Here is a 24,373-nt window from a genome sequence, read left to right as displayed (position 1 = left end):
TTAATGAAGCATAAGTCGGAATCCTTTGAAAAGTTCAAAGAATTCCAAAATGAAGTACAGAATCAACTTGGTAAAATAATAAAAGCATTACGATCCGATCGTGGTGGCGAATATTTGACCCAAGAATTCGATGATCATCTAAAGGATTGTGGATTAATTTCACAGTTGACTCCACCAGGGACGCCACAGTTAAACGGTGTGTCTGAAAGGAGGAATCGGACTTTACTGGATATGGTTCGATCAATGATGAGTCTTGCTGATCTTCCAATTTATTTTTGGGGATATGCTCTAGAAACAGCTGCACACACACTAAATAGAAGCCCGTCAAAGGCTGTAGAAAAGACTCCATATGAGATGTGGAATGGAAAAGTTCCAGACTTATCTTTTCTTAAAATCTGGGGTTTTGAGGTCTATGTAAAACGTTTACTGTCAGACAAACTTGCACCCAAATCAAATAAATGTCTCTTTGTGGGATACCCAAAGGAGACAAGGGGTTACTACTTCTATAACCGTCAACAGAACAAAGTGTTTGTTGCTCGTGATGGTATCTTTCCTTAAAAGGAGTTTATTTCCAGAAAGACAAGTGGGAGTAAAATAGTTCTCGAAGAAATTCGAGATGAGCAACAAATGGATGTGGATCAAACCACGTCAGAGGCGAGGGCGCATGACTCTGCTATGATAGGCCAGGTGTCGGAGCAAGCTAATTCATTAAGCGAGACTCCTGTCGTCCCACTTGAATCTAATTCATGCGAAAATCTTCAAGATGTTGAAGGGAATATTTCTATTGATGCTTGTGGGGAATAGATTTCAAGCATTAAACCCCTAGCTTGAACCCCACTGTGGTCATACACTAAAGTACGGTGGCGTCCAAAAGGCAAGAAGATAGAGCAAAAGAGTCGCCAACAAGTTTTAGGAACTTGTAAATCGTTCACAGGGTGAAGGTTACACCCCTTAACGATCCAAGAGATCGTCAACTCCATAAGGTCTTGAACCAAATAAGGGTTCGGGGATGAAGGTACAAATCCAACCTAAAAGAGATTGAACCTGCCCTAATAATAGGCCTCTACTTTATTCTGACCGTATTCATGTGCGCTTTCTGACTAACATGCAATCAATAGATTAACCCTAAACCTATTTAATCTATGTTGGTTGAATATTAATGCACAAATAAATCTATTATTGGCGATCACTTGAATTATAATCAAATTAACCCTAACAAGATTATTAATTATCTCATTAAGCATGATTACAAGTACAAATTCCCTTTAAACATGCATAAAAGGCGTGATCAAGTAATAACAAAAAATCAAGCAACATAATATAATCATAAATAATAATCATCACAATAATAATAATCATAATCATCATAAATTATAGTCATAATCAAAACAATAATAATCATAAAATAATCATCATCAAAACAATAATAATAATAATAATAATAATAATAATAATAATCATGATCACCATAAATTATAACAATTATAATCATAATCATGTTCATGTTAATATTAAAGCATAATAATAGCAAGATCCTAGGCATGATACTAACAAGATTAATAACAAACCCTAGCATGTCACTAAGCAATAAAAATCAAATCTTTAACCCTAACATGATACTAACAATCATAAATATTAGGAAGAAAATAAAAGGCATCGTAACAATCATATTTAATATTAAAATTACCCTAGACATGATACTAGGAATATTATAATAACAATATAAGCATGATCTCTACATCATAACATCAATAAAAACCATTAAAGTACTTACTTTGATGCCTCGTAACTCTTTCTAATAACAAAATACACACATTAGTAACTTCAAGGAAAATAATAAACAAACAATTAAATTAAATAATTGAAATAGAGATTTGGGACCAAACCCTCAGAAATTAAACTTTTCACGTCTAGAGCGAAGGCAACTTCGAATATGGCTAGGTGTATCTAAGTCTTGTGAATGCGGAATTTTGTATTTGAGAAAAGTCTAGTTTAGAAAAGAAAGAGAAAGATGAATGAAATAAGAGAATTAATGAATGAAAACTGGTTGTAGGCGAATGCTAATTAAAACTGATTGTTGATGATAATTCGTGAATGATGAGAATTGGTGAATGAAAACGGAGTTTTTAATACGTTATTTATAGAGAAAATCAGCCAAAAAAGATAAAATAAACAAAACAGAGTCTGACGCACAAAAAAACAGAGCTGACGCAAACCCTGGCTAACTGGCGCCAGGCGCCAATGCCTGGAGTCAGGCGCCAAGCCTGGTTTTAATGCGTTTTCGAAAATCAGATAAGTTTGTCGTACTGGAGGATAAAATCATATAATTTCCTCGAAAATGCTATTTGATTTTGATTAAAACTCTGAAAAGTCAACAAAAGTCAATTTATCAATGCTAATTGCATTAGGAATGAAAAGAACCTTCTAGAAGAATCTAGAAGACTAAAACCATTCCTAATTGCATTAGGAATGATAAATCATATTAGGCCCTCCTCAAGATCATTGGGCCGCATATAAGGCTCAAACCGGGCCCAATTTAGTAAATTGGCCATAACTTCCTCAATATTCATCGGAATTGGGCTTATAATATATCGTTGGAAAGCTCTTGTGGAGCCCCATCCAACTACACTACTATTGGACCCATATCATGGACCAACCAAACTTGATTGGCTGTTTTCTTAAAAATAAGTTTTCAAAAACAGAGAGAAGAGAAAAGAAAATTAAAACTTTCCGTAACACTAGACTTTCCACACTTTCGTTTCATTCGATTATGATTCGACGCGAAAGGTACTCATCACCGGGTTTGGTTTTGGGGAGACACAAATGGGTGTCTACAATGCTCAAGCCCCACGTAGGTCGAGTAGAACAAGGATCCCAAACAAGCAGTTGGTTGATTTCCTGTTAACAGAAGACTCTGAAATATTGATTTTGGAAAATTCTGAGCCTACTACCTACAAACAAGCTTTGACGAGCCCAGACTCTAAGAAATGGCTTGAGGCCATGAAATCTGAAATGGACTCCATGTCTGAGAACAAAGTTTGGACCCTAGTAGACTTGCCTGATGGGGTTAAACCTATTGGATGCAAGCGGGTGTTCAAAATAAAAACAGACAAGAATGGAAATGTCTATATCTATAAAGATAGACTGGTTGCAAAAGGATTCAAACAAATACATGGTATAGACTATGATGAAACCTTTTCTCCAGTGGCAAAGATTAAGTCAATTCAGATACTTTTGGCGATTAATACACATTAAATTATGAAATTTGGCAGATGGATGTCAAAACCGCCTTCTTGAATGGGTTCTTGATGGAGGATGTGTACATGACACACCCTGAGGGTTTTGAGGATCCATAAAATCCCAAAAGAGTTTGCAAGCTTCAGAGATCCATTTATGGATTGAAGCAAGCGTCTCGAAGCTGGAATCTTTGATTTGATGAGGCAATCAAACAGTTTAGTTTTCTCAAGAGTGAAGAAGAATCTTGTGTTTACAAGAAATTTAGTGGGATTTTAGTCTTCTTGGTTATGTATGTAGATGACATACTACTCATAGTAAATGACATACCAATGCTTGAGTCAGTCAAGGAATGGTTGAGAAGTTGTTTTTCCATGAAAGACCTTAGAGAAGCTGAGTACATTTTGGGAATCAAAATCCATAGAGATAGGTCTCGAAGGATGCTTGGACTGAGCTAAGAGACTTATATTGATAAGGTTCTTGCAAGGTTCAATATGGAAAACTCTAAGAGAGGATTCATTCCCATGTCACATGGCATTTCGCTTAGCAAGAGTCAGTGCCCATCGGAGCCTGATGAGTTGAAGCGAATGAGTAGCATACCTTACGCCTCGGCTATAGGTTCTATCATGTATGCCATGATATGCACTCGACCGGACGTTGCATTTGCTCCAGAGCTTATGTAGCAGATTCCAAGCAAATCTAGGTGAAGCACACTAGACTGGGGCTAAGAACATCCTAAAGTACTTGAGAAGGACTAAAGGAATGTTTTTGGTCTATGGAGGAGTAGATGAGTTGGTTGTTAAAGGTTATACTGATGCAAGTTTCCAGACCGACATAGATGATTACCGCTCGCAATCAAGGTACATCTTTTGTCTAAATGGAGCAGCAGTGAGCTGGAAGAGTTCAAAGCAAGGCACTGTAGCAGACTCTACGACATAATCAGAGTATTTAGCGGCGGTAGAAGCAGCTAAAGAAGTTGTTTGGATAAAGAAGTTCCTAACAGAGCTAGGCATCGTACCTAGTGTTCTAAAAGAGTTAACCATAAGGTTGGTGATTATGTTTTATATTTTTTCACCGTTTGGTGATTATGTTATTTTTTTCTCCGTTTGGTGATTAGAGGGGTAATTCTGGCAAAAAAAAAAAAAAAGGAAGCAAAAACTTAATCACTTGTCAGATATGGGTTAAAAACTTTGTGGTTAACCAATAGGAAAAAAGCAGGTATTTAATTTTTTTTTATTCACACGAGGCACGTCAAATTTGTGAAAATGACGCCTCTTATGAACTTTTCCCAAAATTTCCCCCTTTGGTGCACTTCTTCCCCTTCCCCGCGTTTTCTTTTTATTTTTTTTTTAATTTTCTTTACTAGTTCTTCAAACTTCACTCTTAATGAATAATGGTGATTTGCTCTTTTGGAAAGCTTGATTAAAGGAGTTCGGCACTTTGAAAGGTAAATTTGTACTTGATCTCTTTGGTTAAGTTATTCATAATTGCCTCAATCGTTGTGTCGTCTTTAAAATCGAAAAAAGTAGGGTTTAAATTTTGTCAAAAATTGTGGAATTCTTCCTGAATTTAGGGTCGAATTTGGTGTTTGATGATAAAATTTCGTATTTTTACCTTTAGATTATTGTTGTAAGACTCTTGATTTGCTAATGCATGGTTAAATTGGGTGGGTATCTTGACTTTAGTGTAATTGGAAGGAGTAGTGTGAAACAGAGTAATTGTACTTAATTGAAAGAATTTAGTATTTAATGTCAAGTAAAGTGTATTTATGTGTTAATTTGTTTGTGAATTATATGGAAGTTGTTTTATTTTCAATATGTGTTGATGTTAAACCATAGCTATTGAGTTTTTAATTGAATGCCAATTATATGTTTTAGATGGAGATGATCCCAATGGCACATGTTGTTCGATTTGGTGGGGTATGGAAACATACTCCTGATTTATACTTTTGTAATTTATCCCAACAACTAGTATTATATATTCAGCTTTGAAACTCATTTCAGGATTTAATATTGATAAGTGATTATGTTTTTGGGAAAGTGATTAAGTTTATGTTGGGTGACTAATTTTTTTTTTTTTTTTTTTTTTTTTTTTGCTGAGTTCAAAACAGGTTAAAAGATGTTCCGGTGAGTTAAGTGCTCGGTTTTTCTAACTCAATCACCAAAGGGTGAAATAAAAAAACTTGATCACCAAAGGGTGAAAAAAACAAAAACTTGATCACCATTTGTATACTTAACTCTGTTCTAAAAGGAATTGAGTTGTTTTGTGATAATAATGGAGCTATTGCACAAGCAAAAGAACCAAGATCAAACGACAAATCCAAGCATGTAATGAGGAAGTATTACCTCACTCGCGAGATTGTAGACAGGAATGATGTCAAGATCTGCAAAGTTCACACGGATGAGAATGTTGCTGATCCACTCACTAAACCTCTCCCTCAACCCAAGCATGAACGTCACGCTAGGGCTGTAGGGTTGAAGCAAATGTTAGAATGGCTTTAAATTGTTTTTGCTTAGAGAAACTTGTTACAATTTAAAGATATGATTTTCATGTTTTATGTTTATATAGTATGAAATTTTTCATCTTATTTAATTTTGGTTTAGTATTAAATAAAATTTCCAACATATTTATTGAATTTAATGGGCTTGTCAAATACGTGATTTGATGAATGAAACCCCATAAGTGAACTGAATTCATAAAATATTTAAGTTCCTAATCTGAGTTGTTAATTTGGACATAAATGACTCAATAAAAGGATTAACATATAAGATTGATTGATGGTGCCGTTTCATGCGCTATGGAAACATGGAGATGTTTAGTCAATCATATGGATATGTATAGTCGATACATGATCGAACAGACCTACTTAGAAGTTCTAGAACTTCGCAAATTATATTAGCGGATTCCTTAGACATGAGTGGAACACTACTCAATTCAATTATTAGTGTAACCTTGATGTTGTCAAACGTCATGCCGTAAAAGGGGACTATAAAGGCGACACTCGGGTTGTGCAAAAAGTTGAGTGGGAGTTTTGGGTGCCACAAGATTGAATAGGTCCTCCTATGTTAGATAGGATGGGTGTCTTGGCCTCTTGAAGAGTAAGAATTGAAAATGCATGGTTGTGCTCAAATGGATCATAAGATGATCATTTGTTTAGCAATTCAAACTCGGATTTCAAGAAATAATTTGAACGCTAGTATGGATAGCATAGAGATGTGATCATACTATCAAATTAGACACTAAGAGACCTATGGAATTTGAATATTGCATACTTGTCTCAGACAAGTGGGAGATTGAAGGAAATGTGTCCTTGACTTAAGTGCAATTACTTAATATAATTATGGATCGTATTATGGAGATAGTAGTTCGTTTATTTGGGTCGTCTATACGTCTTGCTAGAAAATGCTATAGAACTTTGGGTTAGTAAATAACAAACCCGAAGCCCCCCTAAACGGATCCTACAAGGTCACACATTAGGATTGGATCAATAAAGAAACCCGAAGCCCAACGTGGGCTTAGGGTGACCGGCCAAAAAGGGAAAGGGGAGAGAAAACCCTAACCTAATTAATAATAATATGATTATATATTAATTAGTTAGGGATAATTAAAAACATACAGTATTCAGTTTTCTGAAAAACAATGTAAGTTTTCTTTCAATATTTTCTCTCTAAAATTGGTTCTCAACTCCAAGAAAGGTGAAAGGTTTTTCCCGTCCAACTAGCATGGGTGGAGTGTTGATTCAATCCGGTGGACCAAATAGAGGAGTTGCAATTGAGGCTCTTTATCTCCGGTAGAGAAGAAGATTGCTAAGAGAATTCACGCTTCAAAGGTTAATTCTAAACTATTATGTGATCTTTATTTGTATATGCATGAGATCCTATTTAGGTGCGTATGAATGTGATTCATGAAATTCCGCTTAGAGTACCTAAAACCCTACAAATACCTCATGCATTCTCACTTTAATTTTAGAAGGAAAAAAAATGAAATTGGTAAAAAAAAACGTGGATTATAGCTTTTTCGGTCAACATTCCAGATGTTTTTAAATCTAGAAAGGAAAGAGGTTAAAGTGCTTCTCATTGACCCACTGCACCCCAAAAGGCCATTTAGGTAGTTGGAATTTGGAAGTCTTAGAACTATGCACTTTGCCTGTAAACTGTCAGTTTAGCCCATTTACAAGTATTGCCTCCGATCATTCACTCATGATTACAACGAGCCTTTATGCGACTAACTAAATGTCGTATATGGTTCCAAACAACATTATAAGTATGACCCTAGAATACATTCTTCCTGTGAGTTTTCGACATCGAGTTCCAAAATCTCCAAATATAGCCCAATATTTTGTAGAGCCTTCACAATTGATCTTTGAAAAACATTTTTAGACCCGATAAGATAAAGCATCGAGTTGCTTCTCATGGTTTGAAAAGGCCCCGAGAGGCCTACTCGGTTTGGATTTGAAAGAAGAATATAAGATCCCTATATTGGGCCATAAGTATACTTTTATATTTGTAAGTCCTTACTATTGCAAAGACAAGAAGTAACAAAGGGACTTATGGTCATGTGGGACAATACATATTGGCCCACGGTGCCACAAAGTTCATTTTGGGCTTATGATTTTTTGATGCAATCATTTTGGGCTTATGTAGTAATGAGAGAACTGCTGAATTGTCAGGAAAAGAGAATTTTGAAGCTTTGGACCCTAGTCACTAGAACACAGCTATTAGCCACTAAGGGTACTAATTGGGTTGAGCAGTTCGCGAGCAACTTGAACTCGACTCAATCAACGCTCGGTTAAACCTCGACTCGAGTTAACTTAACTCAAATTCGACTCGACTCGAGATGTTAACGAGCACGAGTTGAGCAAGCTCTAACTTGACTCTATAAGCTTGTAAGCCACTCGATAACATATTTTATTAATATGAAATTTGCAAATAAAGTTACCATGTTTAAATAACTTTGACACTTAATAAGTATTAATTTATATTATAAAAAGAGAAAGAGTAAATCTTTAATTATATATATATATATATATATATATATATATATATATATATATTGCAGATCGTGAGCTACTCGACTCGACTCGAAACTTTAATGAGCACGAGTTGAGCAGGTTTTATTAGCTTGAAACTCTAGCAAGTACGAGTTGAGCTCATGCTTACATTTTGTTCAATAAAATTGAAACTAGATACGAGTAATGCAAAGCACATGAAATCATAGTCTTTGATACATGAATTACTTACTAATTAAGCTTTAAACTGCTTTAGCCAAAAAAAGAAAAGGAGCTGAGCTAGCTCGATCACCAGCAATTTTTATATTCTATTTTGAGGAATATATTATACTAGTACTACATATCTATTATAGGGAATTTATTTTAGACCAGCAAAGTCACTTTATTTTTAATTATTGGGCTATATTATTAATGAGAATTTGGTATCACACACACACAAAAAAAAAAAAAAAAAAAAAAAAAAAGTAAGTGGCCAGTAATGTTGTGGCAATCATAGGTTGGGACTGGGGAATAACCCTAGATTTACCAATTGGAAATCGGAATTCAGGAGCTGGGATAGGGACGGTAAGGTTGACTAGTTTGAGTATCAAATGAGAGAATAATGTGATTTGAGTGTGGACTATGAGCATCTCTTTTTTACACCTTTTACTCTTTTTTCTTCTAGGTTATCTCGTCACACTAAATATTTTCAGCTATTATATATGCGGAGCATTTTATAGCTACAAAGTGCTCCAATAATTACTTATACAAGTAGTAAGAAAAATAAATAATGTAATTTTTACTTTACACATGTTATAATGTCATAATTTAAATGGGTGCTATTGTCTTTGAAAAACCAATCAACGTAACTTGTTTGAGTCGGATTTTTAATCTAGCTACATCAATGTTTCTATTCCAATGGGAAGATACATGCTTGTAATTTTAATTAATTTACAAGCAAGTCTATTTTGTAAACCATTAATTAAACTATACCTCCAAAAATAATAACTTGGAGGTATAGTTTAATTAATGTTCGGTCTAATAGATTAATAAATTGTTTGCCATTCTAACCGGACTTGAATAAGTAATGAACTAATAATGACTCATTCCAAACTCAAACAAAATTCATATGTATAAAAACTCAATACAAAATACTCTGTAACTAGTGAAAAGCTCAAACCATGAAAAGAAGACACTGAAGTTAATAGGGAAAAATAAATGACTCAATTTAACTGAGTATTATTTATCAACTTGATTGTATTTAATCACACAACTTACAAAAATTAACATATGCTAAGTGCGTATTTACTATATACTCCCTTGTTTCGTGAATATTCTTGATACCAACCCTTACTTAAACCGAACTTAATCCAGACAACCAATTACCACCTCAATCGGTCGTAATTCCAAGTTATGCCCCTACTAGATAATAAGGTGGCAATCAATGTGGCATGAAATTAAGATGGTTACATTCGGGTTGCTTACCAATGATGAGATGGCCTGGCAAGCTAAGATGTCGCTAACATAAAACTTGTGTAAAGTAGCTGGCATAGCGACTTCACCGCGTCATGTTGTGTTAGCCTTCTTAAATTCTCCCTCATCTCAATTGGACCACATTTTGGTGTGTTAGCTTAACATCTTTCATTCTTAATTTCCTACTTGTGTAGGTATTCTAAAACCTTTTTTTTTTTTTTTTTTTTTTAATCAAATGAATTTATAAGTATATTAACAAGTGTAAAGCTATATGCAGTCCTATGAGATATGTATAAGCATTAAATACACTTTTGAAAATTGTATAAAATTAGGTTTTCATGACAAAAATATGTGCAAGTTAGTGTAATTAGTGTTTATACTTTTATGATTTTCTAAATTTATACGATTTTCTAATATATATTTAATGCTTATATGTAGCTCTAAAGGGTATAACATTTTCCTATTAACAATTATAGCTTAGGACTTAGGTCGTTTTTTGGGATAATTGGAACTATTATTCAACTGATAAAGACTAGGCAATAATTCATTGCTAATTTGCTCATTTTAAAAAAAAAAATGTGTGCTGTGATAAGTAAGTGGATCAAGTTCAGAGAGCTCATAAAATTGCAAACAATAATCGTCTTTCTTTTATCTTGTTTTATTTTTACAAAAAATCCTTTTATGTCTACCAAAATGTGAAATTCATTATTTATAATTTAGACTAGTTGCCATAACTTGATACTCATTGTCCAATATATGATATTCATTGCCTAATATTTGAGATAGATCCAAAGTCTAAGACTCGTCAAAATATAAAACTTATCGCTCAAAATGTGATATTAATTGTCCAATATATGAGACTCATTGCGTGTTATCATATTCATATCAACAAACTAGTGACTAGAATGACACAAATCATCAAACAACACCTCTTAAATGAATACTCCATATCCCTTAAGACTTTAGAAGCAACATAAGACTTCGTATTAGATTAAAAAATATATAATAATAATTTCTATATATAAATTAATAAACATACATTGACCATCAAAGCAAAATATTATGTAATTAACATTTGGATAATATTATCACTGGTTGCAATTAAATTTCTTCCGATCCTATAGATAATTTTATAAGAGATTTCTACGTAATTGGATAAGATAAAAGAGCATTTCATAAAATTGTAAAGTTAGAAAAGTCAGAAAAACTTCACTAGTGTGTTAAGACAAACATGACAAGAAACTACTTGAATTAAATATGGAGTGCTAGTAGTACAAATACAGGAGGACTCATAAAAACCATAAAGTTTACAGGTGAATATATGCATCATGCATGCACCCTATATTTTCACACGGTTGGCCAATGCTAGACGTTTCAAGTCTACTCAAGTTTGGCACGACCTACTTTCAAATTTAACTTTTTTATTTTGAATTTTGAGGTCAAGCAAATTTAATTCACAAATTTGACATTGGTAACTAGTTGTAGTTCTCCATTTTATATTTTCACACTCAAATTTCATCAATTGTCAATGTCTTTAAAGTAACTTTTATTATATGCATGACTTAAAGACTTAGATTTAAGAATGGATTTATTTGGACTTAATATTGTAGAGTTGTTTGGAGTCTTACACTCTTATGTTAACAAGATCCGGAATGTATAAAACTATATAAGTGTATTATTATACGTAACAAGTAGACCATGTGAGTAGGGTGATGGTAGGGTTTCAACTTGTGATGACTTAAATCAACTCAAATTACTGATTTGGCTCTTATTAATTATATGTTATTATTCGTGGTGTTGGGTTCACTTGGTTTTTCTGCGCATCTTCTAATCCCAAAAACTTAACCGTCAAAACTGATTTATTTTATTATGTTTAAAATACATCTTTTTGTCAAATAGAATCCTACTTATTGTATTAAAAAAATAATTACAATTGTAGTTTAGTAAATTGAGTATGTATTATTTATACTTGCACTTGGCAGAATCCATAGAAAATTAGAGCTAACAGCAGCATTGATTGTCTTACATGGCTACATCTTCTACATGTCCCACACTTTATTCTCAAGCCAAACATACTCGATACACTATACAACCCCACTTGCATTGCTTGATTATACAATGCATTAGGCTTGGTTTTATCCGTTAGTCTATTCAAATGTAATACAAAATGTTTTGTTTGTAAACGAGCTAGGTAAAAAGCTACCAAATTTCCCTTGGTTAGGAATAAGTCCGTCTAGTCTACAAATGGCCGAGTTACATTAGGTTCTTGACCAAGGTCTATTTAATGTGAACGCCTTATTTTAGGTGTGTAAAGTGCATACTTAAATTTATATATATTTCGCCAATTAAGAAGATATCATGTAACACTTTTTTAAATTGCCTCCAACAAGCACCAAGAATCGACCACCAAGGTAGAGTAAGATAAGTGTTGGCCATGCCAATTCAAGGTGAGCTAGTAACAACTCACCCATAACAAAAAATTATAATGCCAATAACTAACACTACATATACATTTCTTTAGGTCTTGAGCAATATTTGGTTAAACACTGATAATCTAATTATGAAATGACCAACTCAACCGAAAGCTAGAGTCGTTGGGCTGCACGAAATATTTCACTTGAAAGTAGGGGGTGAATGAGATTTGAACTTATGACTTTTGAGTCACGCTTGATCCAATACCGTATTAAAGGATCGACTTAACCAAAAACTTAAGCTAATAGTTGATGCCCATGAATATATATTATACTCTATCACTATTAAATCTATATAAATTTTCTCATATTTATATGTAGACGATAATTAAAAAAAAAATTAAAAATTTACACGTACTTTGCAACTTTATATATCAGCAAATAATCAACAAAAGAAAGGGTCTTTCTATATGCAATCAAACATCTAATCCGGAAAAAAAAAAAAAAAAAAAAAAAAAAAACACCTCGAGTGAATCCTATCCCCTTATTAGTCCCTTGGAATTGATTGAATCATCCATATACCTTTAATCCATTTCAATTTTGTTCAATTCAAACACCAAGAATAGAGTTGTCTTGTTGGTTTGTTCAAATACCTAGAACTACATCCAATAAAAACAATGACACAAATCACACAATAAACCATATACTACTAATTTATACAAGAGGAACCTCAAAAGAAATACAGAAAATTCCAGCTTGCACCAACTCAGCAACTCCAGTCAGCATTCAGCAGCCTCTAATATCCCATATAAATACACCACCCTTCATTTGTCCAACACCACAATCCTCTGTTTTTATTTATGACATTACACAAACAAACTATAGTATAAAAAAATATGGCATACTTGCTTAGCAAGAACCTCCATTTACAAGCCATAATCTTGTCTACATTCATACTACTGCTAAGCTCATCAAACCATGGCACTAACGCTCAAAGCGTGCCGCCGAGTTCGACTCGATTAACTAGCCTCTTCCCTCATCTTTCCTTCGACCGGGACTACTCCCAAATGTTTGGAGACTCTAATGCTCAAATTTATGGCAATGGTTCTTTTGCTAAGATTTCTCTTGACAAAAAAACAGGTAATTTCTTTTTATTTTATCTAATTTTAAGTAATTTATTAATGTAATTTTGTAATAATCTAACATGATCAAAAACTACAGGTGCAGGTTTTGGTTCTAAGAATCATTACAATTATGGGTTCTTTAGTGCTGCTATCAAACTTCCCCCTGGTTTCACCTCTGGAGTTGTTGTCGCCTTTTATGTAAGTCCAGTAACACGCATGTAGAATATACAACGGTTCCATAAGATATTTGGGTTATTTATAAATAACCGCGAGACTAAATGAATGATTTTTTTCCTTGGCCCCAGATGTCGAATTCAGATATTTTTCCACACAACCACGATGAGATCGATTTCGAGTTACTTGGGCATCAAAAAAGCAGGAATTGGGTTTTGCAAACAAATATGTATGGAAATGGAAGTGTAAAAACAGGGAGAGAAGAGAAATTTCGACTATGGTTTGATCCAACTACACAGTTTCATGAATACAGCATCATATGGAATAGTCATCATATTGTGTAAGTAAATGCCAACTTAAGCTTATACTATACCTAAAATCATGTCACTTTTTTTGTACATTAATTAATATCGTATGGAGTAACATGACAACTCGATATAACCAATCTTTTCTTAACCTTTTTTTTTTTTTTTTAACTAAAGTATTATGGCTAAAAAGGAACATTACTATTAACTCAATTTAAGGTACAAATAACAGTGTAACAAAATTTGAGGGACGGGTTAGGAAAAAAAGAAGTCATTATTTAGAATTGATAACAGGATACAAAGTTGATGAATTTAAGAAGGTTTATTTATACATGCATTCAATAAGAGTGAAACATACATTATTTTATTAAGAAAAATAAAATTGTAACATGTTTATGTTTGGAACAAAATGGTTTATAGGTAAGATATAAATTGTGGACCTCATACTCAAAACACTATGAGTTGTATCACTTCAAGACTTCAAGTTGGCCATAACAACCAGACACAAACTTCCCTACCCAAACCTTAAATGCCTAGCAACATACTACTAGAAGAAATCAAATCATAATGCATGACACCTAATATAGGCTAAATTAGGGATTCATAAGTAGATTATCTTAAGAAAATAACTTAAATGGATGTCTGCTAATTTAGTTGTTATATTAATATATAGTAAGTTTAATTAATTTTTTTCTTCGAAATGCAGGTTTTTAGTAGACAATATACCAATTAGGGAAGTGCAAAAAACCCCAACGACGTCTTCATCCTATCCATCAAAACCTATGGCGGTATATGCCACAATATGGGATGCTTCACCTTGGGCAACCCATGGAGGAAAATACCCGGTTAACTATAAGTACGCCCCATTTACCGCTTCATTAGGGGAGATGGAGATGGCCGGTTGCATTTATGACCCGAAAGATCTTTCGGGTAAATCATGCTCTAAGAGTAGTAGCCCATCAAGTTTGGACCCTCTTGAGGGCCAAGATTTTGTTAAGTTATCTAATCAACAAAACAAAGGACTACAATGGGCAAGAAGCAAGCAAATGATCTACTCTTATTGTAAAGACAAACGTAGGTACAAAGTCCTACCACCGGAATGTACCACAAAATAACTAGGATTCAATTAATTAATTAATTTTTTTATATATACATTTTTGTAACATTTTTTATATATTTTTTTTACCAAGATTGAATATGTAATTAGTTCTTGAGGACTTGAAAATTGTACCAAAATCACAATATTAGAAATTAAAGAGTAACGATTTGTTTAAGTTTTGTGACTCTTTTGTTGTCATTTAACATAGATTCTAGTAGTAAACTTTACCCGACAAAATTAATTTATTAATGCATTAAATAAAGAAACTACTGTGATCCAATATAAAATAAAGTTCTTTAATTAGTAAAATATATATATATATATATATATAAATAAAGTTAATTTTGTCTTTTTCGTTTTTTTTTTTTTTTTTTTTTTTCTAAAAATCCAACTTGTGCATAATAATGTCTAAATCATAGACAGCTATAAACATTTTGAACTAAAAGATGAGCAGAAATCTCATGAGCTGTATCACAAAATACTTCTGATTCCTGAAATCCCTTTTATAGGGCATTTTGGGCTTGGACGAAATTGCGGTGTTCCCTTAGTTGACTATTTCATAATCATAAAGGTTATATTTTATGAAAGTGATTAACAAAAATTGATGTTTTTGAAAAGATATAAAGTTATTGATGGGTTTACAAAGTTGGTCCAAATAATACATGGGCACATCTATATATATCACCTAGATATGCAGCTTTAAGCCTTTAACCTATTATAAAACTCTACATACAAATATACTACTCCCTTTCATACTCCCTGTTATAATACTTGTACCATTTTTATACAAAATATTTATGTTCGACGGATTACTCGGCATGTTTTATATAAAGTTAGTATATATAGTTGAACCAAAAATTTGTAATCAAAATTATGATGCTAAGTAGTTCTACCCTTTTTGTGATAAATAGTTCACTTTGAACACGTCATTGGCCATCCACTATCTTTGTTACTCAATAGTTGCATCATTTCTCTTTTAAAGGTTAAATTTATAAAAATTATGATCATAAATTCTCACTACTAATACGAAAACAAAGTCAAGTGAGATCTTGTTAAATGTTAAATGTAACTTTGTTAAAAGCATCACAATGTGTTTTTTTCAAAATATTAGCTATTTTATGTGCAATTTTTACAATGCACAATTAAAATATTATTGATGATCATATTAGTGCATTAAAATTGTTATAACGTATGCAAGAAAGAATAGATGGTGAATGTAAAATTGACAAGAAAAACACACACGGATTTACAGGGTTCACCAATAATGTGTTGGCTACGTCCACAGGCAGGCGAGAGTAATAGTTTTATTGACTTAAGGAAAACATATTACAGATTCAGAATAGATTTGTGACCATTCACTGAAAATAGATTGATTGTCTTTTAGATTTATAATGTTATCTCTCACATATCTCACCTATGAGAAAAACACAAAATACTCTCATATTTCTGAATAACCACTCAACTGATTTGGCTAAGGGTAACCCTAAAGGTATATATAGAACTCTTCAAAACAGAAACTGAATTTAGGCCACAGCCCAATTCATAACCACACAGACCAAAACCGCACGACCGTGTGCCTTAACATGTCTTGTAGTAGCGGAACTACACGACCACATATTTGTTCAAAGTAATTAATTATATTGTTTTATTGATGGTATTAAATAGTATTATCAACATTTTTTTGATTTATCAAATTTTTTATTTCATTTATGTAATTTTTATTCTTATTTTATATGATCTCAAAAAATATTTATTTTATGTTGGATTAAAATTTTCAAAATTTATATTTATATTGTAGATATTATAAGACTAATTATGGTTATTTTATAAATTGAAAAACTTAACCAATCATATTATATATCATTAAATAAATATAATAGTCATCATTTTTCAAAAGACTGCTTATATTTCTCTCAAATAATTACACGTTTAGTGAAGTTGTTTTACTCTCTTATTAGATAATTGTTGTGCATTTGTGGGCCATTAATCACGTGAACCTTATAAGTAAGGACTAACAGAGGATCTTTAGTAAGATTTTGTGTTTATTTTTAAATCTATAAAGCCAAAACATGAGAAAATGTTATTGGAGTAACATTTCCTCATTAAAAAAAAAAAAAGTATTTAGAGTAATTCACCATTAATAATCAACAACAGCCACAAAAATTTAAAAACAAAAATAAATAGAGAGGGCTAGTATCCATGTTATAACATACTTGTATAATTTTGCAATATTCTGTAATATATGGTGCTGAATTACTTGGCCATAATAAAGTAATGTGTAGTGAACATACTCTGCTCGATTCATTAAGGGGCCGTTTGGTTCATCCGGGGTAAACGGAATGGAATGAACAAAGGGAATGGAAGTGAATGGAATGAAAATACCCAATATTCTCTATGTTGTTTGTTTTAGAAACAAAGGGAAACAATCTCATCAACCCACCACCACACAACCACCCCACAACCACCTAATTCATTCACTTTTCACCTTTTGTAGCCACCATCCGTCCCCCAAACCACCAGCCTCACCTTCGCCGCCCTCCGCCGCACATTCGCCGCACACGCACATCACTCTCTTCCCTGAGAATCAACCCCGAAAACCCTAGAAACTAACCCAGCCCCTAGAAATCCCTCCCTCTCCCCGCAAAACTGTCGTCCGACCCTCCCCCACCCTCGAAACCCTAGCCGCGCTAGGGTTTTGAGGGTGGGGGAGGGTCGGACGGCGGTTTTGCGGGGAGAGGGAGAGATTTTTAGGGGCTGGGTTAGTGTTTGCGTGAGGAGAAGAGTGTTTTACGGGGAGGGGGAGACGCGGCGAAGGTCGTCGGAGACGCGGCGAACGTCGTCGGAGAGGCGGCGAAGCAATGGGTGGTGCGGTGGTTGGGTTTCTCGCTGGTGTGTGGAGGTAGGAAGGTGGTGATGTGGTGGTGGCTAGGGAATGGAATGGAAAAGTCTAGGGGGGTGGGGAATGAACTTAGAGGGATTTGGGGTAATGAAGAGAGGAAAGGGAATGAAAGAAAGTGGTAAACAAACATCAACAAAAATCAGGCCAGTTGATTCTCATTCCCTTTCCTGATTACCCCCAACCAAACGGCCCCTAATTGTGTATATCTTTGTCTTCCTACTAGTAGCATATCAACTTTGGTTGACATAATAAAACATGGGAATTGAAACTTCCTAGGAATTGCAAATTTTGTATGTTGTTTGGTTGGCAAAAATTTGGTGATATGGGGGAAGTAGAACTTCTTAAGAATTTTGAGTTCTCACAAAATGTAGGAATTTTGAGTTCCCACAAAACTCAAATCCCTATAATCAAATTCATGGGATTTTACATCATAATTTGAGTTTTCATATATTACTCGTGATATTTACGGTCAATGTTAACCAAAAAGTTAATTTAGATGGGTAATTAGCGGCAGAGATAGGTTAAATAAGTACTCTCTCCATCCCTAAATTACATTCCTACTTCTAACATTTATATAATAGAGAGAAGTAGGAATGTAATTTAGGGACGGAAGGAGTAATTATTTGCTTGTGAAAATACATTTTGAATTACGACTCAAATTTATGACGTTAAATAGTTGCATTTATATTGCAGCGCAGCTAAATTTGGTTGTGTTCACTCGTTCTCTTCTTAGCACATCGGCGGAGTGACATGTAAGGTTTTACAAAACAGAGATTTTTAATTCACAAACATACCAGCATTCAAAATCAAGCGTTGCTAACAATATAAACCAAATTTATCGACATCATTAAGATCTAACTGCTAATTGCAATATACGAAGTACTCCGTATATCAGATAAGGATCTTTTATCATCATCATCATTCACCACCAATGTTTGATGATAAAGCATAAAATGATATAAAGATTGAGCTTAGCCGCCTTTTATTTTAGGAAAGAAAATAGTTTTTACTCTATAGCCAAGCTGGATTCTTCAAGGCAGTGACAACGGCCTTCACTTGCAAGTAGTTTTGCAAGCTGTAAATTCCCTTCTCTCTACCAATGCCGCTCATTTTGTACCCACCAAAAGGGATTCCAGCATCAAAGATGTCGTAACAGTTTATCCACACTGTACCAGCTCTTAGAGCGCGTGATATAGTGTTAGCAGTGTCGAGGTTCTGAGTGAAAACTCCAGCTGCCAGTCCATACTCAGATGCATTTGCTCGGCGTATCACCTCCTCTATGCTCCTATGGAACAAGACAAGGACAGCATTTAATAAAAGTTTTGTATGTATATATTTTTCTTTCTTTCTGTATAAATGTATGCATATGTCACTCACTTGAACTTCAAGATGGTTTGCACTGGACCGAAAATTTCATCTTGTGCTATCAACATGTCATCCTGAAGACAGTTATAATGGATTAGCTATGAATCTTGTAATACTGCACATTGTCAGGAAAACTGAAGCTAGGCTTTTATACCGTTACATCCGAGAAAACTGTGGGCTTTATGTAGTAGCCCTTTGATCCTAATTTGTCCCCCCCTGTTTCCAGGGTAGCTCCACTATCGACCCCAGATCTTATGTACCTCAATATCTTATTAAACTGCTCTGGATCAATCTACATAATTCAAAAGTGCCACCATAAACACAATCAAACAAAATGTTCGAACAACCAAATGGTTTATTGCAATTAAAAGCCAGGAAATAAATGATAAGACAAAGACTTGTAGAGATTAATACTGTATATGGATTACCTGAGGACCTTGTTCAATGCCTTGCTTAAATGGATCTCCAACAGATCGGCTTGCAGCTCGTGCCTTAGCTTTGGCAACAAACTCATCATATATACTTTCATGGACAAAAGTACGAGACCCAGCACAACAACATTGTCCCTAAAGAAAGACGCAAATCACTTGATCAGCAATTAGGATTACGAGCCTTCAAACCAACAACAAAAAACAAACTCATATATGAAAATTTTCAGCTCATACCTGATTAAAAAATAAAGCAAAATGAGCAGTCTCCACTGCTAGGTCTATATCTGCGTCTTCACATATTATGAATGGGGACTTCCCACCAAGCTCCAAAGTAACAGGCTTGAGATTGCTCTTTGCGGCTAATTCAAGAACTAATTTTCCTGTGCTAGTTGATCCAGTAAAAGCAAGCTATGGAAAAGAATAGGTTGAGACTACTAAGCACTATATAGCAGCCTCTATTGCATAATATAATTAACAGAAAAGTATATAGCCTTAATCAATTAGTCTAGTATGGTTGTAGTTTCAACATTCAAAAGAGGAAAATTATTCAAAGAGTTTTCCAAGAAGTTGAAAACTTAGACAGAAAACAAAAGACAAAAGACATTCCTAATTACCTTGTCCACATTCATGTGAGAGCAGAGGGCTGCACCAGCAGTTGGTCCATAACCCGAAATCACATTTAGCACGCCTGGAGGGAGTCCAGCCTGTGATGACACAAGTTATCAGTAATTGTCTGAGACTAATAGATAACTTGAAAGACAGATGCAAAGTGTATTTCTAATCAGAGACTGGTTGATCAATCAATAGGACGATAGTCAATTTCCACGAAATTTCTCAGATTTACATTTCTCTCTTGCAAATGAGAAGGGATAGTTATCACATGCAAACATAATCAAGTTCATGACCAAAGAATGAAAGTACCTCATGAAATAAGTTAGCAACATAAAGTGCTGACAAAGGAGTCTGTTCTGCTGTCTTTATAACAACTGTATTACCACAAGCTAAGGCAGGTCCAACCTTCCAAGAGAACATTAAAAGGGGAAAGTTCCATGGAATAATCTGCCCTGCTACACCAATTGGTTCATGCAGAGTCTGTACATGATACGGTCCATCAGCAGGAACAGTGAGACCGTGTATCTTATCTGCCCAACCTGGGATCAGAAATCAAAATAAGTTCTCTGACAGTAAATTGTTCTAGGGCCACAAAATATAAGAAATGCAACCTTGCTATATAAGTTACTTATTTACAAGAAAATGTCATAGCTAAGGGTAATCTTAATTATGGAGTATTTACTTACCAGCATAGTACCGGAAAAGGCGTGCAACCATAGGTATTTCAATATTGGCAGCTTGCTCATAAGGCTTTCCATTATCCCATGTTTCTAAAGCAGCAATTGCATCATTATGCTTTTCAATAAGATCAGCAAACTTCAAAAGGATTTTTGATCTTTCCTGCAGTAGATCAACAGTAAAGTTGGATTACAGCATATTCATAACTGTGAATCGAAGTATAATTTCACAACTTTTTGGAAATTTAGTTACATAAGCTGTCATCTTTGGCCATGGTCCTTCATCGAATGCTTTCCGAGCAGCAGATACTGCTCTGTTCACATCTTCGGCATCTCCTTCAGCAACATCAGCAATCACTTTCCCATTCCGAGGGTCCACTGTGTGAAAAGTTTTTCCTACAATAAGCGCAAACATTAGTATTGAAAATATATCACATTTGTATCAGATAATTAAACAGAAAATTCGAAAATACCTGATGCTGCATCTACAAATTTGCCATTAATAAGAAGCTTTGTATAATTTATATCCACTGGTGGGGTAATTGGTTCATCAATGGCAGCAGCAGTGCTGTATTTTGGAAGTCCTCTCCTGATACAGGAGCTCCTTCCTACTTAAAAAAACATTAGAGAATGTTGAGTTCATCGATCATTGAAAGAAAAATAAAAGTCTTCCTTTAATGCAAAATGGTTACTAGAATATCAGTGTTGTACATATTTATTCATAATTATCAGTACACAATAGGAAAAAAAAATAAAGATATTAAATCACTACACACCAACAAATGATGATCAAAGAAGTTCCCCCCTTTTCAGACATCTGATCAGTCACATACGTTCTAAACCTCGTAATGCGACCCCCAAAAAAGCAGTAGTATATACAGAGATCTAAGCGCAATCCTAAAACACATTTACAAAGGATTCAACAATAGATGCACAAACGTAGTGATACTATATGGCAAGCTATAAAAAATCACTTAGGTGTATGATTATTGGAAACTATATTACCCTAGAGCTATTGTGAGTTGTTAAAAGTTTCAATGTTTCATATGTCTGAGTATCTTTATTCATTTCTTCCATAACATTCAAGAGGTAAGCACTCTAAAGCAAAAGGCAAAACCTTTGTCATCCTATAAATTCCTAAATTCTGTTGAATGATCATTGGCTCAGACTTTTCAAGGAAGAAACTTATAATCCTTGTCCATTGACTAAAAAAAACAGCAGAGAGTACCTAGTCCAAGTTGTGGCCTTTTTGGCATCAGATAATCACTACTCTCCAAAAATCGAAGTTCTACTAAAAAACATTGAAACAGGGGGCAGCAGGGTGTAATTTGGCTAACAAAAGTAACAATGTTTACAAATGTGAACACGTTGTAATTAACATAGACGTGATGTAACCATCCATCCAACTGGTACCCTAGTGGGTGCAAGAAATGGGGTATCAGTCTAGCATCAAATTATTTCTACTCATCATTTGTCTTCCATTATTCCAAGTGAACATAATTGCATACTTCAATATTTGCAATCAACCCTAGACGTAAAAAAAAAAATGGAAATTTTTTGTACTAACATGGAAACTACATCAATACTCCCCCTATTGTACTTATCTTTACTATTGTTACAAATTTACAACGACTAATAGTGGAACAGACGCGTTTCAAGAACACTGCTATCTACATACAGTAGAGCCCTTATAAGATGCCCCTTATAATAAAGCCAAATTCAATCAAATCCAAGTAAACATCAATAATTGTTTTTAACAATGAATCTCATGCTTCCTAGTTTTAGACCTCTTAGTCGAAAATATCAACCACTTTACAAAAGTGACATTTCATTGTTGATCTTTTTTCCTATCACACTAATTTGTTTGGTAACTTAGAAGTTGAAACCCTGCCGCCCGCCAATCAAAATGGACCCACACAAATGAGGTGAATGATTGAATCACTAATTATTCTATGTAAATCCAATAACCTTGAACAACTTTCATAGAACAAAACAGTAATTCTTAACATTCCTCAATTAGGAGCTAAAGATTCCTTTGACGGCTGAAAAAAAAATTAGCAATTGGCAATTGGACTGTCCTGATTCACTTGATCAACATGCAATAACTCTGCAAAGCTATGTGAGCTTGAGACTTCACACACAATAAGTTTTACTATAGAGAAAGGGAACTCTAATAAAGAGACGGAGGGAGTACTTCGTATTATTTTTGTTCTGAATGAACAACAAAGGCATTACAATTTACGAGCACAAATTACAAGAACTTTCTAAACATTCAAAATTCAAAACTAGTTTGTGTGTAATGTGTATCTCTAGCACAAGGTGCACAAGCGGAATGACTATAAGCATTAAATATACCCCGTACAAGTATCTAATAAAATGGTCCAGCATAAAAATTCATGACAAACTATGTCTTCGATTGGTGTAATTAATGTTTAGTTTCCTATACGGATATAGTATCATTATCCTAAAACCCGGAATTATGAGTCAAATTCAAATCCCAAGAACAAATGGTCAGTCAGAAGAGTGAGATCAACAAACCCACCGAATCAGATTGAGTGACAAACGTAGCATCAACATAAAAATTACAAAATAAAAACAAAATTCATGAATTGATATTTTTTCAACAAAATAAAAACAGGGTTAACATCTAAAATTATTAATCAAATGAGGGTAAACCAACAAACCCATCAAAACAAACAGAAAGATAATATAAACAAACAAACAAAATCAAAATGAACAAAAATCCAACCAAATTAATAACAATTTCGGAAGAAACAAGGGTAAAATTGTTGTAAATTACCAGGAGAAGAGGTGAGATAAGGTGAAAGTGAGCGAGATAACAAAGATGAAACCCTTCGGCTTGCCATTTCTCAAGTGATTTGAGGAGAGAGAAAGTGGAAAAGATTGTATCTTTTTAGGCTTCTTTATATGAAAATTTCCTTAAATATAGGGATTAGGGGGAATGAAGTCGATATGAAATGAAAATGATGAATGAGAAAAGAGTGTGGGAGAGGAGGTGCATGAAAAACCAACTCACTCTCACTTCACCAACAACAACGTTTTGGACATACCAATATGCCATACGTGACTTGATTTTATTAGGGTCGCTTTTTTTAGAATCCGAATTCTCCGTCTCACTATACATGGTGTTGACGTGTTAGCTTTTTCCTATCCGTTAATATTTGTTATCTCAGTCAATATTTAAAGTCAATAAAATAAGTTACTATCATTTTATAAATTCGGCGTAAGATACAGTTTTATTTTAAGAGTATTTCACTACAAGAAGGTTTTATTTTTAAAAAACAACAAAGTTGTAAATCTATTTTTATATTTTTTTGTTGATGGAATAGTTGCAAATTTAGATGCAAATTTAGAAGGGGAACATTTTGTATTAGAAAAAGGAATAATGAAGAATCAAAGGAAGACTAATCTCCATATTTAGGAAATGTGTTAATTTGTCAAAGGAGATGACAATTTTGACATTATTGGATCATATATTCATATGGATGGTATTTTGCGTCTAAGTTAAGCAATTGGGATTAGGGTTCTCACTCAAATCTATTTTTCCTTTTTTTTTGTATT

General features: G+C 33.9%; 2 protein-coding genes across 3 annotated transcripts; one reads left to right on the top strand and one right to left on the bottom strand.

Moving 5' to 3' along the window:
* The first annotated feature begins 12,532 nt into the window (after positions 1 to 12,532).
* On the top strand, positions 12,533 to 14,982 carry LOC110694137 (probable xyloglucan endotransglucosylase/hydrolase protein 33). The gene is made up of 4 exons (XM_021871304.1): positions 12,533 to 13,245; positions 13,327 to 13,427; positions 13,535 to 13,743; positions 14,415 to 14,982. The coding sequence occupies exons 1-4, from the start codon at positions 13,002 to 13,004 to the stop codon at positions 14,821 to 14,823; spliced, it is 963 nt and encodes a 320-aa protein (XP_021726996.1). The 5' UTR covers positions 12,533 to 13,001; the 3' UTR covers positions 14,824 to 14,982.
* A 3,482-nt stretch (positions 14,983 to 18,464) lies between these two features.
* LOC110694135 (aldehyde dehydrogenase family 2 member B7, mitochondrial-like) lies at positions 18,465 to 23,859 on the bottom strand. Of its 2 annotated transcripts, none has more exons than XM_021871302.1 (11): positions 23,592 to 23,859; positions 21,265 to 21,402; positions 21,045 to 21,187; positions 20,801 to 20,954; positions 20,424 to 20,653; positions 20,117 to 20,206; positions 19,737 to 19,910; positions 19,500 to 19,637; positions 19,226 to 19,363; positions 19,084 to 19,145; positions 18,465 to 18,991 (listed from the first exon to the last, which is right to left on the bottom strand). In XM_021871302.1, the coding sequence occupies exons 1-11, from the start codon at positions 23,656 to 23,658 to the stop codon at positions 18,718 to 18,720; spliced, it is 1,608 nt and encodes a 535-aa protein (XP_021726994.1). In that variant the 5' UTR covers positions 23,659 to 23,859; the 3' UTR covers positions 18,465 to 18,717. The 2 variants fall into 2 exon arrangements, with proteins under 2 accessions (XP_021726994.1, XP_021726995.1); XM_021871303.1 differs by having other exon boundaries at positions 21,265 to 21,399.
* Positions 23,860 to 24,373: the final 514 nt, after the last annotated feature.

Source organism: Chenopodium quinoa, unplaced genomic scaffold, assembly GCF_001683475.1.
Source record: "Chenopodium quinoa cultivar QQ74 unplaced genomic scaffold, ASM168347v1, whole genome shotgun sequence".
NCBI lineage: Eukaryota > Viridiplantae > Streptophyta > Magnoliopsida > Caryophyllales > Amaranthaceae > Chenopodium > Chenopodium quinoa.
Note: the sequence above shows the minus strand (reverse complement) of the source record. Positions and strands in the feature narration are given on the sequence as shown.